We start from the raw sequence: 16,440 nt of genomic DNA, 5'->3' as shown, positions 1-16,440 counted from the left end.
ACAACTTACGTTTGCTACTGAAGAAATTAGGAAAAGAACAAACTAAATCCAAAGCTAGCAGACAGAAGAAAATAATAAAGATCAGAGCAGAGACAAACAAAGAGAGAATAGAGAAATAAAGAAAATTAATGAAATCAAAAGTTGGTTCTTCAAAAGCTCAACAAAATTGACAAACTTCTGCTAGATGGACTAAGAAAAGAAAGACTCAAATTACTAAAATCAGAAATGAACGTGGGGACATTAATACTGATGCTACAGAAGTAAAAAGCATTGTAAGTGAGTACTATAAACATTCATACCAACAACTGCAGCAAACCCAGATGAAATGTACAAATGCCTAGAAAACAAAAAACCTACCAACACTGAACCAGACAGAAATAAGACAATTTGAATAGACCTATGACTAGTAAGAACATTGAATGTATCATAAAAAATCTCCTGACAAAAAAAAAAAAAAAAAAAAAAAAAAAAATCTCCTGACAAAGAAGAGCCCTGAACCCGATGGCATCACTGATGAATTCTACCAAACAGTTAAAGAATACCAACCCTTCTCAAACTTTCCAAAAAAACTGAAGAGGTAGAAACACTTCATAACTCATTCTAGGAGGCTGGCATAACCCTGATACCAAAGCCAGACAAAGATACCACAACAAAAGAAAAGTACAGACCAAAACGCCTTATGAATATTGATGCAAAAACCCTCAACAAAATATTAGCAAACAGAATATACACAATGACCAAGTGGAATTTATTCCTGGAATGTAAGGATGGTTGAATGTAAAAATATCAATCAATGAAGTTTGTGACATCAGCAAAATGAAGGGGAAAAACCCACACGATTATCTCAATTGATGAAGAAAAAGCATCTGACAAAATTCAACACGCTTTTATAATAAAAGCACTCAACAAAATAGGAATAGAAAGAAACTACCTTAATATAATAAAAGCCAAATATGAAAGCAACATAACATAATATTGCAATATAACATAACATCATATTCAATGGTGAAAGACTGAAAGCTTTTACTTTAAGATGAGGAATGAGGGAAGGATGCCTGCTTTCCCCACTTCTATTCGACATAGTACTAGAAATTCTAGCCACAGCAATTAGTCAAGAAAAAAACGGTATCCACGTTGGAAAGGAAGAAGTAAAATGATCTCTGTTTGCAGATTACATGATCTTATATGCAGAAAATCCTAAAGACTCCACAAGAAAGCTGTTAAATCTAATAAACAAATTCAGCAAAGTAGCAAGATACAAAGTCAACACACAAGAATCAGTTGCATTTCTGTACATGAACAATGAACAATCTGAAAAGGAAATTACAAAAACAAATCCATTTACAATGACATAAAAAAAGAATAAAATTTTTAGGAGTTATCTTAGCCAAGGAGGTGAAAGGCTTGTACAATAAAACTACAAAACATTGTTGAAAGAAGATATAAATAAATGGAAACACATCCCACATTCATGGACTGTAAGACTTACTATTGTTAAGAAATCAATATTACCCAAAGCAATCTACAGATTCAATGCAATCCCTATCAAAATTCAAATGACATTTTTTAAAGCAACAGGAAAATCCATTCTAATATTCATATGGAATCACAAGGGACCCAGAATAGCCCAAACAATCTTGAAAAGGAAGAACAAAACTGGAGGAGTCATTCTTCCTCATTTCAAAACTTACTGCAAAGCTACAGTGATCACAACAGTGTGGCACTGGCATAAAGACAGACATATAGACCAATGGAGAACAGAGAGCCTAGAAATAACCCCTCACATATATGGTCAAATAACTTTTGACAAGGGTGCCAAGACCATTCAATGGGGGAAAAGACAGTCTTTTCAACAAATGGTCCTGGGAAAAGTGGATGTCCACATGCAAAAGAATTACCTAATTCCATACACAAAAATTAACTTAAAATGGATCAAGGGCCTAAATATAAGACCTAAAACAATAAAACCCTTAGAAGAAAACAAAGGGTAAAATCTTCACAACACTGAATTTGGCAATAATTTCTTAGTTACGACACCAAAGGTGCAGGCAATGAAAGAAAAAATGGACAAATTGGACTTTGTGACAGTTGAAAAAATTTTTATATCAAAAGACATTTTCTATAGAGTAAAATGACAGCCCAGAGAATGGGAGAAAATATTTGCAACTCATATATCTGATAAGGGGTTAATACCCAGAATGCACAGAGAACTCCTAAAACTCAACAACAACAAAACAAATAACAACCAAATTCAAAATGAGTAAAGGACTTGAATAGACATTTTTCCGAGGAAGACATACCCATGGCCAACAAGCACATGAAAAGATGCTCAACATCACTGATCATCAGGGAAATGCAAATCAAAGCTACAATGAGACACCACCTCACACCAATCAGGATGGCTCCTGTCAAAAAACCCCAGAAAACAACAAGTGCTGGTGAAGACGTGGAGAAATTGGAACTCTTGTGCACTGTTTGCGGGAATGTAAGATGGTGCAGCTACTGTAGAAAACAGTGTGGAGGTTCCTCAAATAGAACTACCATAGTTGCTGCTCCTGTCCCATTGTCACATGCCCCTCCCCCTCTCCTGAAGTGGCTCCAGGGGACTTAAAGGGCCAGCACACTTTCTTTCCTCCCCTCCTTCATTTTTCTCTTTTTCCTCATTTGTGAGTCAGATATTAAAGGTTAGGACGTACACAGGGAAAACCAGGAAGTGACCAGGCACGCCTAGGGAAAGGCTCAGAAGAGACCTGGGAAGACAGTAAGGTTACATCTCAGGCTGACCCTCAGCACAGAGAGAGCTGACAGCAATCAAAAAGCAAAGAAACAGAAACAATAACAAAAGACAGCAAACCCTGGAAAAGGGGAAAACCTGATTTCCAGAGTTACCGCATTATTAGATTCAAATGTCCAGTGCTCCACAATCATACAAAGAAACAGAAAGTATGATTCATTCAAAGAAAAACTAAATCAACAGAAACTGTCCCTGAAAAGGACTTGATGGCAGGTCTACATGACCAGGACTTTAGCACAACTGTCTTAAAGATGCTCAAAGAGGTAAAGGAAGGTGTGAAGGGAGTCAAGAAAATGATGTGTGAACAAAATGGAAATACCAGCGTTTCTAAAAAGAAACAACAACAAAAATCTGGAGCGGAAAAGTACCAGAACTGATGTGAAAACTCAGTAGCAGCATTCAGAGGTGGATCTGATCAGGGAGAAGACAGAATCCGGGAACCTGGAGACGGGACGATGGGGTCATCGAGGCTGAGGAAGAGGAAGAAAAAAGGCTGAAGAAAAGTGAACAGATCCTGAGGGGTCTGTGGGACACCATCAAGGGGCCACTATATGCATTGTGGGGTCCTAGGAGGAGGAGAGAAAAGGGCAGAGAGAGAATATGTCAAAAAATAATGGCCGAAAGGTTCCGGCATTCGATGAAAGGTATGATATAAACATCGAAGAAGTTCAACAAACCCCAAGTAGGATGAACTCCAAGAGACTCGTGTTGAGACACCTTCTAATCGGACTGTTAAAGGCCAGAGAAAGAGAGAGAATCTTGACAGCAGCAAGAGAGAAACGACCCGTCACACACAAGGAGCCTGAGGAACGTCATGGGCAGGTTTCTCATCACACTCTCTGGAGGCGAGGGGGCCGTGAGCCCATTTATTCCAAGTGCTCAAGGAAGAAAAATGTCAGTCGAGCATCCTACAACCTTTAAAAGTGAGGAAGAAATCAAGACAGTCCCGGAGAGACAGAAGCTGCGGGAGCTCCTCACCACAGACCCGCCTGCAGGAAACGCCCCAGCGAGCCCCGCAGGTGAGAGGAAAGGGCCCCAGACGGTAGCTCCAAGCTCTGCAGAGGGAAACACGCGGGCAATTATGGAAGCTGGTGTCACTGTCGCAATGGTTTGTAACTGCACTTTTAGTTCCTACATGGTTTAAAACACTAATACGTTATTTTAAAAAGCAATTATTAGTCCAAAAGCTAGTGTTACTGTAACTTTGGTTTGTAACTCCACATTCTGTTTTCTATATAACTTAAGAAACTAATGCATTTAAGAATTTTAGTTCATGTTACTGGACACACAAGTTATACAAATGTAATTCTGTGACATCAGTGACTGTGCAGAGTAGGAGCAAAGTTGTAAAGCAGCAGAGTTTTTGTAAGCTGTCGAAGTCGGCTAATACAAACCCAAGTCAGACTGTTATAACTCTAGGGTGTTAAATGTAATCTCACAGGAACCGCAAAGAAAATACGTGAAAGGACATGAGAGAGGAATTTAAACACTTCACTGCATAAAATCAACTAAACATAAAGAAGACAGTCGCGCAGGAAATGAGGGACAAAAGAGCTATGCGGCCACGAAAACAAAGAGCAAAAGGACAGAAGCAAAGCCCTCCACAGCAATCAGCCTGAAAAGGAAGGAAATTCTGACCCAGGCTACAACGTGGATGGACCTTGAGGGCACTGTGCTCAGTGAAACAAGCCAGTCACAAAGGGGACAATACTTGTGATTCCACTTGTAGAAGGCACTTAGCGTCATCGTGTTTGTAGAGACAGAAAGCAGAATGGAGGTCGCCAGGGGCTGGAGGGAGCGCTTAGTGGGGACAGAGCTTCGGTTTGGCAAAACGAAGAGCTCTGGTGAGGGCTGCGCAACAGCGTGAAATGCTTAACACCCCTGCTGCGCACTAGAAACGGTTACGGTGGCATCTTCTACGCGGTGTGTATTTAACCCCCCTGAACCGTGCGCCTAGAAATGGTTAAGACGGTATATTCTACGCGGTGTGTATTTCACCACAACTCAAGCCTGAAAAAAAGAGACTTAAGAACCTAATAATCCCATGCAGTGTGTGAGCCTGACTGTATCCCAGCTTAAAAAATCACAGCTATAAAAGCTGGTGTGGGGACACTTCAGTACATTGGAATGTGCACTGGTGACAGGCGATAGCTAGGAGTGTGGTTAATTTTATTCTAGATGCATGCTGACGTTTTATAAGGATGGGGGCTGAGTGCTGTGATATCGCTAAGTCACTTGGAAGTGGGCCAGCAAACACAGACAGGTGGACAGCTGAGGCAAGTGGGGCACATGTTGACAATGATTGGACTCTGGAAGTGGGTACATGGATATACATTGTACTATTCTTTCTGCTCTTCATTACTTTGAAACTTTTCTTAATTAAAAGAAAAAATCCATTCTGCACAGCAAAGGAAATCACCAACAAAAGGAAAAGGCAACCTATGGAATGGGAGAAATTATTTACAAATCACATACCTGATAAAGGGTTAATATCCAAAATATATGAAGAACTCACACAACTGAATAGCAAAAACAAACAAACAAAAAAACAAACAATCTGATTTACAAATGGGCAGAGGAACTGAATAGATATTTTTCCAAAGAAGACATCCAAATGGCCAGCAGGTACATGAAAGGTGGTCAGTATCACTAGTCATCAGAGAAATGCAAAGCAAAACCACAGTGGGACATCACCTTATACTGCTGGAATAGCTATTATCAAAAAGAAAGAAATAACAAGTGTTGGAGAGGACGTGGAGAAAAGGGAACCCTCGTGCGCTGTTGGTGGGAATGAAATTAGTGCAACCACTACGGAAAACAGTATGGGGGTTCCTCAAAAAATTAAAAGTAGAATTACCATATGATCCAGCAATTCCACTTCCGGGTATTTATCCAAAGGCATGAAATTGGTATCATCAGAAGAGTTGTGTGCATGCCCATGTTCACTGAAGCACCATTTACAAAAGTCAAGACATGGAAGCAACCTAAGCGGCCATCGATGGATGGATGGATAAAGAAGATGTGGTGCATATGAAATGGAACGTTATTCAGCCATTAAAAAGGAAACCTTGCTATTTGCGACAACCTAGATGATACTGAGCTAAGTGAAATAAGTCAGGCAGAAAAGACAGATACTGTATGATCGCACTTATATGTGGAATCTAAAAAACGTGGAACTCACAGATACAAAAACAGATGGTGGTTCCCAGAGGCAGGGGTGGAGATGGGCAAAATGGGTGAAGGGGGTCCAAAGGCACAAACTTCAGTTATAAGGTCTGGGGACGTAAGATGCAGCATGGCAACTATAGCTCAAAAAAGAAAGGGATCAAAGGGACCCCACAGAGCTTTCAGGAGGAGCAGGGTCTCCTCTGACCCGGGGTTCCTGCAATCCGGGCTCCACCCAGCACAGGACTCGCCTGGACGTTGCCAGCGTTGCCACGGGTGCCCACCTCCCAGGCTGGACGCCTCAGGCCCCGGCCGCCCACCCTCCCAACCCAGACGCTTGGTGAGAACTCACGGAGCATTTCTTCGCTGAACATTTCAGTGGCACGGAAAACCTGCCCGTCTGAGCCAGAAACGAGACATTTCCTTCCAGATCTTTGTTTACCTAGAAAGTAAAACCACCCAACCGCGCACATGCTCGCAGCCCTCCGCGGGGACATGCGCTGTCCGCACAGGCACGGCCACCACCCCCGCCCAAGGGAGGGGTCCACGGAGCGCGCCCCCTCGGACCCGCTAGCGTGAGTGCTCACACCTGGCAGCCAGCGGCACAGAGGAGCCGCCTTGTCACCCTGCTGGCATTGAGGGACATTCCAATACGTTTTGGGCATAAAACAGCCTAACGGGGGCCCGCGTGACCCCTTCTGAGGTGTGTCCCTCCTCCGTCACAGCACTCTGTGGAGCCTGGGGGGCAGCGGAGACCCCGATTCCACCCACCACCCTCTTGCGACAGGGTGAGAAAACCCCCTTTTCCACGGCTTGGCCTCAACACTCACCATGGGCTTGAAGGTGACAAGCACTTCACAGGACATGCCGGCTGGCATGGGACCAGGGGGGTCAAAGCTGCAGGTGCAATGAAGGCGGGAGGTGAGCGCCCTGTGCTCGTGCAGAAGCCACTGTCCAAACAGCCGGCGCCCCAGAGGGGCTTTGGGGCCCCCCTCTCGCCTGTCCTGGGTGCTGAGCCCCTGCTGCCTCGCCAGGACTCAATTCACAGGAGATGCTCGAGGAACACCTGAGAGTCAGTTGTGTGAGTGAAGGGCTGAGGGAAGGAAGGAAGGAAGCGGGGAGGGGAGGGGGGGAGGGAGGGAGGGAGGGAAGGAGGGAGGGAAGGAGGGAGGGGGAGGGAGGGAGGAGGAAGGGGGGAGGAAGGAGGCAAGTCCCCAGGGGCCAACTCCAGAGGGACAGATGCTCTGGGGTGAGCAGTGGTCACAGTCCCCCCAAGAACATGTGCGAGGCCTGAACCAAGGATCTAGGGTTTTAGGATCAAGGTCAGGTGTGTGAGACAGGTAGGGAGCTGGGACTGTGGGCCCTGCATTCAGCTGGAGCCCTCTGAGCTCCACTTTCAGTGAAAGACCCAGAAAAACAGCCCCACCTTCCTGGGGACACTTGGAGGGACTTGGTCTGGATTTGGGTGAGAAAAAGAAGCCCCTCACAAAGTTTCTAACACAAAGTCCATTTTCACAAGGTTGGATGTTACCTACTGTACTTTGTACAGAAATAACACAAGCTAAAAATTTAATATAAAAATCTGTCCCTGGCTGGCAGCATCCCAGTGGCAGCAGGAAGAAGCAAATCCAAACCTCCTCGGATCGGGAGGGAAGCAGTGTGATGTCAGACTAACAGAGGCCCGAGGGTGGAGCCTCAGCCGTGGGAAGATCCGAACCCAGATTTCAACGTCCGCGCAGAGACCAGCACGAAACACGGCGAGGGGCAGGGCCAGACTCCAAGGATGTCAGGCAGTAGAAAGACGCAGAGAATTACAGACGTGAGAAAAGAACAAGAAATACCAGCTGATCCGGAAAAGAACTTAGAATTTTCAGAAATGAGAAATACGGCAACCGAAGTTAGACACATAACAAGCAATTTCAACAGCCGATTAGGTACGACCAAGGAGAGAAGTACTCAACAGAGGGACGGACCCCGGGACACACTGAGAAACCTGCTCAGGGAGATGACGGGGCGGGGGTGGGGGGGATGTGAGACAGGCGTCAGGAGGTGTGGGGGGCACAGAACAGACAGGGTTCGAATCGGAACACGGGGGCAGGTCTGTGAGGATGGGAGGTAGGCGACACCTGAAGGGACAGGGCGGAGAAATGTCCACAGCTGTTCAAAGAGCTGAATCCTCCCATCGGGAAGCACAGGGAGTTCTAAGCAGCCCTAGGAAAGGTCAGTCCACACCAGACACACTGCCGTAGACATGCAGGACCCCAAGGGGAGGGCAAGCTCACGGCAACCTGAGGAAAGAGCTCGATAACCTACAAAGACAGGGGATCGGACGGAACAGTAACAGCAGAAAACAGGAGACGGGGGAGTAAGAGCCTCCGAGTGTGGAGAGGAAATGCTGCCAATAAAAAATTCTTGCTCCAGGCTTGGGGAGGGGCGCCTCAGGGTGGCCTAGGTGACAGCGACCACCCAACTCTGGGCCTCTGCCGACTCCTCCAGAAACCCACAGCTCAACAGGAAGAACTAGCAACACAGGAAAGCCCCCCGCTGTCAGCATGCCTGGAAGGCGGAGGACACGCGGGCGATAAACACGTGAGCCTCTGCAGACCCCGCGCCCGGCCACAGTCGGCACAGAACGGACAGCGCGTCCTTCGCGGGGAGGCTGACCAGAGCTGTGGACTCAGGGAGCAGCCCCGGGAAGCCCCTGGGGGCAGAGGGCAGGGCCTTGGAGGCTGCAGCACTCACAGCAGGAGCCCCCGGGACCTCCAAACCGAGGACAGAAGCTGGAGAAACCAGGGCGGGGAGGAGAAAAAACTTAACGGCAAAGGCAAAATGCTCAAGGAGCAGAAGAGAAGAGGGTCCCGCAGAAGACACAGCAACGGTGGTTACAAGAAAAATGAGGGGAAAGCAAAACAGGAAAGAAGCAAGGATTACAGGGACCAGAAAGAAAATCAGACACAAAAGAGGACCCAAGTCAGGTATCAGTGGGGTCTCAAAGGAAGAAACCTGAAACCCTGCAACAGAGGAAAAATTTAAATACATTGGACCCACCTCCTAGAGTAATGAAAGTAACAGAAATAAACAAATGGGACCTAATGAAACTTCAAAGCTTTTGCACAGCAAAGGAAACCATAAACAAGACGACGAGACAACCCTCAGAATGGGAGAAAATATTTGCAAATGAAGCAACGGACAAAGGATTCATCTCCAAAATATTCAAACAGCTCGTGGAGCTCAATACCAAAAAATACAAACAACCCAAATAAAAAATGGGTGGAAGACCTAAATAGACATTTCACCAAAGAAGACGTAACAGATGGCCAAGAGGTACATGAAAAGATTCTCAACATCACTAATTATTAGAGAAATGCAAATCAAAACTACAATGAGGTATCACCTCACACCAGTCAGAAGGGGCATCATCAGAAAATCTACAAACAACAAATGCTGGAGAGGGTGAGGAGAAAAGGGAACCCTATTGCACTGTTGGTGGGAATGTAAATTGATACAGCCACTATGGAGAACAGTATGGAAGTTTCTTAAAAAACTAAAAATAGAATTACCATATGACCTAGCAATCCCACTGCTGGGCATATACCCTGAGAAAACCATAATTCAAAAAGACACATGCACCCCAATGTTCATCGCAGCTCTATTTACAATAGCCAGGACATGGAACCAACCTAAATGTCCATAGACAGATGAATGGATAAAGAAGATGTGGTACATATATACAATGGAATATTACCCAGCCATAAAAAGGAACGAAATTGGGTCATTTGTAGAGACGTGGATGGACCTAGAGTCTGTCATACAGAGTGAAGCAAGTCAGAAAGAGAAAAACAAATACCGTATATTAACGCATATATGTGGAACCTAGAAAAATGGTACAGGTGAACCTATTTACACGGCAGGAATAGAGACGCAGACGTAGAGAACGGACATGTGGACACAGTGGAGGGAAGGGGAGGGTGGGACGAATTGGGATATTAGGTTTGACATAAATACACTACCACGTGTAAAACAGATAGCTAGTGGGAACCTGCTGTATAGCACAGGGAGCTCAGCTCGGCGCTCTGTGATGACCTAGGTGGGTGGGATGGGGGGGGGGGGGAGGGAGGTACAAGAGGGAGGGGATGTATGTAGACATACAGCTGATTCACTTCATTGTGCGGTAGAAACTAACAGAACCTTGTAAAGCAATTTTACTCCAATAAAAAAAAAAGAATTATTGGATACAATTAAAAGAAAAGAAAAAAAATTTAAATACAGAGTTCAAGTACACATTCCCGAAATAAAAGATGGCTTTTTTCTTCACCTTGAAAAGGCACAAGGCCCTCCAGGGAAATCTTACCCAGAGTGGTCAACCTCAAAACACAATGAAGGGGAAAACATCAAGCCATTTATCAGGGAAAACTGGGCTGCTCTCAGGAAGGCGGAGGAGCCACTTTACAAAATGCCCACGGGGACCCAAGCTGAAGGTTTTGTGCCCAAAATGTGGGTCAAATAAAAAGGCTCTGATAGCAGTTGCAGGGACTGAAGCACCCGCCCCGCGCGCCGCCCGCCTCCCCCCGACCCCCGCGTGCCGCCCGCCTCCCCCCACCGCCACCCGCGCGCCGCCCGCCTCCCCCCCACCCCCTAGTACTCGATGTGGATGAAGTCCCCGAGGCGCTCCTCCACGCCCACCAGCTTGCAGTAGTTAATCGTGTAGGTGGCGTTAATCAGCGTGATCTTTTTCTTGTACACTTTGCCGATATCAAAGTCCTAGGAAAAGCAGATAAAAAGTTACTGCTCCGGGCTTCCCTGGTGGCGCAGTGGTTGAGAGTCCGCCTGCCGATGCAGGGGACACGTGCCCCGGTCCGGGAGGATCCCACATGCCGCGGAGCGGCTGGGCCCGTGAGCCATGGCCGCTGAGCCTGCGCGTCCGGAGCCTGTGCTCCGCAATGGGAGAGGCCACAGCAGTGAGAGGCCCGCGTACCGCAAAAAAAAAAAAGAAAACAAAAGTTACTGCTCCGAGTTTTCTGGCGGATGCTTCTCGGCACCTGACATTCCCGCCTGGGAGATGGGGACACCCTCCATGGTCTCGTAGGATCCCCGCCTCAGGCAGGAAGCGGCCTCCTGGGGACCAGCGGGTGGGGGTCCGCCAGCAAAGGGTCGGGTGGTGCCTGGGTCCTCCAGAGGGACCAGGAAGGTGTGACGTGCCAGCCCCCCAGGACAATCGCCCTCCTGGGGCTGGTGTCTGACCCCTCGTGTGAGACCGGGCCCTGTCCCCTCAGCCCCAGGCGAGGACCCTGGGCTCACCTTGAAGTGGACGAGCTTGGGCTTGCTGTGGAAGGGACACCCTCTGAACTCGCGCCTGGATGCCACCTGCTTGTGGGTCACCCCGCGGCACAGCTGCTGCGCAGTGCGTGCCAGGATGTCCTTGTCGGTCTTCGTTCCGCCCACGGACTTCTGGTCCACATCCTCCTTGGGCACCTGGGGTTTTGTGGGGACAGTGGTCAGCTCGGGAGCCCCCCCAGGGCTCCCTGAGGTCAGCTGGGGAGTAAAGGAAATGGACAGCCCGGAGCCGGGGCCCACCACGGCCGCATGGGGCCGGGGTGGGGTGGGCACCAGCAAGGCGGGGGAGGGGGTATGGCAGGGTCAGGGGAGAAACAAGGGGTCGAGCAGGGCCATCCAGGATCCGGCGGATTTCCAGGAAATAATGGCAGAGGGGTATTTTCTAGATTTTAAAATCAGGCCAAGAGAAAGTTCTTGAAAAACTCTACCGGAAGCAACATTTTTTCAGTGGTACAAATAAAGATGCCTCCCTGACCGGCTTAGTGACTTGAAGAAGGACCCTCTGGGGGCCTGGTTCCCGGTGCCCCTGCTGGCCCAGGGGCTGGCATCCTCCTGCCTCGCTCTCCTGGGTGGGAGCCGGCCTGCTGACCGGTGGTGCCCAGGGAGTGGCCGGGCCCGAGCAGAGCAGCGGCAGGCCTCCTCAGAACCAGCGGAACCAAAATGGCTTTGCCCTCAGAGCGATGGGAACCAACTTGTACACAGACCAAGGCCGGGCGATGTCCTCCAGGTGGCCGCGGGCCTCCGCTGACCAGTGCAGAGACAGGGCCAGAGCCTGTGTCCTGCTGCGTGCAGTGGACACTCGCTAGCTTCTCGGCTCCCAGAGCTGTGCCTGCCCTCTTAGAGCCAGGACGATCAGTGCTCTGGATAGCGCGTGTTCTGTGACAAGAGGCCGTCAAAGCAAGTGTGAGCTCATGCCTTTTTCTAGCGACACATTTCCCCAGTAGTAAGCTGGAGAGTTAGGACTCGGCCCCACCCCTCGAGCCCCCTGCCTCATCCCTCCACGTGTGGCCACCACTGGCCCTGTGGTTGTTTGGGAGGGAGGTGGCTGGGGGGGACCGCAGAGCAGCCCCCGCGAGGGGGGCCGCCACGGTCGCCAGGACAGGGTGGAGACGTGGGAGACGGATGAAAAGATGTGGCCGCGTGTCCAAGGGGCTACCTGGTACGGCTTGCAGTCCTCCTTCCAGAGCCCGGGGATCTCCGGCTGAGCCAGCGTCCCCGCCTCCCGGCCAAGGCTCCCCCTGTCCGCCTGGACGGACTCGCTGGACGCGGCCTTCACCAGCAGAGAGGCTTGGGGTAACGCAGACCTGCCCTCCTGGAGTTGGGGAGAGGAACGCGACAGCCTATTCTAGAAAACAGAGATTGTACTGACTGGGAGGAAGAAAGTGCAAACCCTCGGGACTCCAGAGCCTTGGCAGACGACCCAGCCCCGCTCTGCACTCAGAGACCAGAGCACACATGGGTTTGCAACTTCTGTTTACAGCATGAGTGTCTTTACACATCGTGAAAGCCTGGTCTCCAACGCCCAGAAGAGCCACAAAACTCTAACTTATGGACACCCCGGAACCCCCTTCACGGACCCTCAGCTGCTCTAGGGCCAGACGGGGCCTCCCTCCAGGGACCTCAGGCTGGCACAGGGACAAGAATGGAGGGCGATGTTGCTGGAGGCGTGAGAAAGGCCCCACGTGGAGAAGGGCAGGAGCACGGCTGGGGGCGAGAGGACAGAGAGGCACAGCTTTGGGGGGCACCCACGAAGCAGCCTGGGGGTTCCGGCTGGCAGCGCATTGCTGGAGCCAGTGACCTGGGCCTTCAGGCTGGGGGCACACAGAGCAGAAGCAGAAGGGCTGCCGGGCTCAGGATGGGGTCCCGACGTCCCTACCCCACACCCTCAGGGACAGGTAAGCAGGTCACCTGTGGGGTGACCGGCACAGGGCCGGCCCTCTATGTGAGGACTGAGTGCGGGAATGGAGGGAAGCGGCCCGGCTCCGGGGCGAACATGCGTGGGGGGTGGACGGGGGCACACGTCTCCCCTGGGCCGTGATGGGCCTTTGGTCACCAGCCTGGCTCTGGCATCTGGGGACGGGTAAGGTGGCCCAAGACAATCCTGTTCAGGGGACATGTGGCGATGGGGGTCTGCTTCCCGAGGCGGGCCAGGCGCCGGAGACCGGGGGGGAGCCGCGAGGGACATGGAACACGTGCACCAGGGCTGGGGCCGCCTGGCGACCGGAGGCTGTGCCTGCATCCGGCGAAGGGGCGGAGGGGCAGGAGCGCTCTCCGCGGTCCTGATCGGAGCTGGCCGGTGCGGTCCAGTGTAGCAGGGGCGTCCGCTCACCGGGGGGCAGCAGGGCAGGTCCGCCGGGCCCTTCCCGTCATGGAAAGCGGCCACGTAGCTCCAGGTCTGGTCCCTCAGGATCGGCCGGCCCGCGGGTCTGGCGGGCGAGGGCCGCTGCTTCCTCCTGGCCTCCTCGGCCTCCTCCTTCAAGATCCGACTCACAATCTCGTGCTTCCTGAGCTTCTGCTCCTCCTTGAAGGCGCTGTGGGGAAAACGCTAGCTGCACCCAGACCCCGAGAGGCTCGGCCCGCAGGAGCCGACGGAGGGAGCCCAGAAGGGCGGCCAGGCCAGAGACCTGGGACGCGAACCTCCGGCCCAGCGCCGTCCCCGCCACAAGCCTCGACCCCGTGAGCTGTTGCGTCCCCCACTCCGGGTTCCCAGGCGCCACTGGGCGCCCTGAGGCTCAGACCAGGGCAGTCTCAGGGCTGGAGGCCGGTCACTCAGTCAGTCATTCCCGCTGCTCCTTGCTGGTGCCTCCCACCTGCCAGGACTAAGGGCTCCGAGGCAGGAGGAGCTGCCCCCGGGACCCCTGCAGGCAGGCGATGACCCAACGCCGGGGCTGGCACTCAGGACACCGCGACTCCCCAGTGACAGGACCGGGTGGCCACACCTGGGCAGGTGCTGACAGTGACCACGATGGGCGGGGCTGCTTGTGGGGGAAGGGACAGGCCCTCCAGGATGAAGAGGAAGTGACAGAACCTTGTGTGCAAGGCTGGGCTGAGGCAGGAGAGTTGGCCACCTCACCCTTGCATCTTGGGAAGCCCCCGGGCGGACCCCTGTGTCTCAGGTCGGGTGCAGCCTGGGGAGCTGAGAATGGGGGACTTGCAGGCCGAGGGGTTCTTAGGGGATGACGGGGTGCAGCGTGGACTGAGGCAGCACTGAGCCCCGGTTTGGGGGAGCCCAGAAAGTGAGCCCCGGCTGCCCGCAGCCTTTGGGAGGGAGGAGGCCATGGGCGGGGGATGCCCGGGGCAGCAGGGGCAGTGGGGGCTGTGCCTGAGGCCCAGGAGACATCCTGCCTGCTGGGGGCTGGAGAGCAGGATGCGGGGGGTGGGGGGTGGGAGGGGGAGGCCCAGGGAGAGAGGCAGCCTCGCCGCAGGTTGTGACAGACACACCCGCCCACCACTCTGGGATGCCGCCCCACCAGGCCCTCACCGGTTCTGGGCCTCCAGCTCCTGGCGCCGGCGTTGATGGCAAAAGTGCTTGAAAGCGTCCCCACCTTGGGCCAGAATCACCTCCTTCTCGGCCTGGGCCCTCTGTTCCGCCAGCTCTGCCTTGGCCTGGCCCCATGCTTGAAATTTCCGGAGCGTCTCCTTGGGAATAGAGAACATGGACGTGCCGGCATCCCAGGTGTGCGCGTGCGCAGTGGGGCTTTCTGTGGGCTGGGTGCCCTCAAGTCGTACCCGAGGCGCCGGAGGCCAACGTTTGTGGAAATCACCGCTGCTCCCGCCTGCACGCGCCTCCTGAAGCTGCCCCCCCAAATCCTCAGGGGCTTCCCGAGGCCAGAGCCCCGCTGTCTCCACTGGACTGGCGGCTCACTGCGCATCCCTCCCCGCTTCCCTGGTCTAACTGCCCCCCAGGCCCCGGGGGGTATCACTTCCCCTGGGAAGGCCCGGGGCTCCAGCACTCCCCTCGCCGAGCCCGGGTCCCCCTGGAGCGCGGGAGCCTGTCCAAGGGCAGGTGAGCGCATCCTGAGGGCGTCGGGAGGTGGGGCCAGTCCTACCCGGTTGGCGGAGATGCTGTTCTTCAGGGCCAGCACGGCGTCCATGCGCCTGCGCGCGTGCTCGCGGCTCTCCAGCTCCTCTCTCTGCTCCTGCTTGCGGATCCTGGCGGGGAGGACCTGCTCATGGCGCAGTGGCCACCGGGGGGAGGAGCCCCAAGGAAGCAGCCAAGCGCCATGATGTTAAAGGCAAGTGGGAAAGAGCTGGGCTGCGCGTGGACCATGAGGAAACGTGAAAGCCGTTTCTCTAGACTGGAGTCCTCGTCTGAAACTAACGGCCGTCAGCTCAAAGCTGGAAACACACGTTTATTCTTTCTGGGTGAGGAGGTGAGGGCTCAATGATAAAATCGGAGGATTTCAAATCGGAGGCAATCGACGCACGTCTCAGGCTTCCCTGCGTGGGCGGGGCTGGGGCGAGGGGAGGGACAGGAGGAGAGGCGCCGAGAGAAGAGAGCCGCAGTACCTCCCCAGGGAGGCCTTCAGGAACTTCACGGCCTTCCGATGGTTCTTCTGGGCGTCTTCCACCAGCTTCTGGTGCCTGAGCCCGTGCTCCTTCTGCAGGTACACGGACCTCCTGCAGGGACACGGGGCAGCGGGAACAGGGACACGTCCTGTGCAGGCTTGGCCGCAGAGGGCCCGGGACCAGGGCCAAGTGCATGAGGCGGGAGGGCCCTGCGCTGTGCCTGGTAGGGGGCGGGGCCGTGGGGACCCTGTGGGTGTCCACAGGCTCGGATCCCACGGAAGCAGCAGGAAGATCTGGCAACGGGCTGGACAAGGTGGGGGGTGGGAGAGCCGGAGGACCTGTGAGGACCCCGTGCCGGGGCGAGGGCGGGGGGCCCCCGGGGGGGGGCTGCGTCCCCCGGCCTGCAGCACACCTACTCCACTGGCCCCACCCTCAGAAGCAGCTGCCCGCGGGGCACGGGCAGTGTCGGGGCCTCAGGAGGACGGGCCACAAGGAGTGGCCAGGGCCGGGAAGAGGGCAGGGCGTCCAGGAGGGAGGCAGCCATCAGGTCAGGGAGCGAGCGTGGCCCAAGTCACTCTGCCCAGGCTGGGGCTGGGTGGGCAGGGGCGCAGGCGTGGGGCGGGGGGGGGGGGGGGGCG

The 16,440-nt window shown here is 52.9% G+C and overlaps 1 protein-coding gene across 1 annotated transcript in view; it reads right to left on the bottom strand.

The window, feature by feature from the left end:
- The window catches only part of CFAP74 (cilia and flagella associated protein 74), a 58,182-nt gene that overhangs the window by 35,778 nt on the left and 5,964 nt on the right, over nt 1-16,440 (bottom strand). The window contains 9 exon segments of the mRNA XM_027108318.1: nt 6,312-6,401; nt 6,790-6,856; nt 10,602-10,720; nt 11,258-11,431; nt 12,450-12,605; nt 13,623-13,824; nt 14,775-14,932; nt 15,343-15,445; nt 15,803-15,913. Of these exon segments, the coding sequence (XP_026964119.1) occupies nt 6,312-6,401; nt 6,790-6,856; nt 10,602-10,720; nt 11,258-11,431; nt 12,450-12,605; nt 13,623-13,824; nt 14,775-14,932; nt 15,343-15,445; nt 15,803-15,913 (1,180 nt within the window).

This window comes from Aethalodelphis obliquidens, unplaced genomic scaffold, assembly GCF_003676395.1.
Source record: "Aethalodelphis obliquidens isolate GAN/ISIS:26980383/991018 unplaced genomic scaffold, ASM367639v1 scaffold9, whole genome shotgun sequence".
In the NCBI taxonomy this organism is placed as follows: Eukaryota; Metazoa; Chordata; class Mammalia; order Artiodactyla; family Delphinidae; genus Aethalodelphis; species Aethalodelphis obliquidens.
Note: the sequence above shows the minus strand (reverse complement) of the source record. Positions and strands in the feature narration are given on the sequence as shown.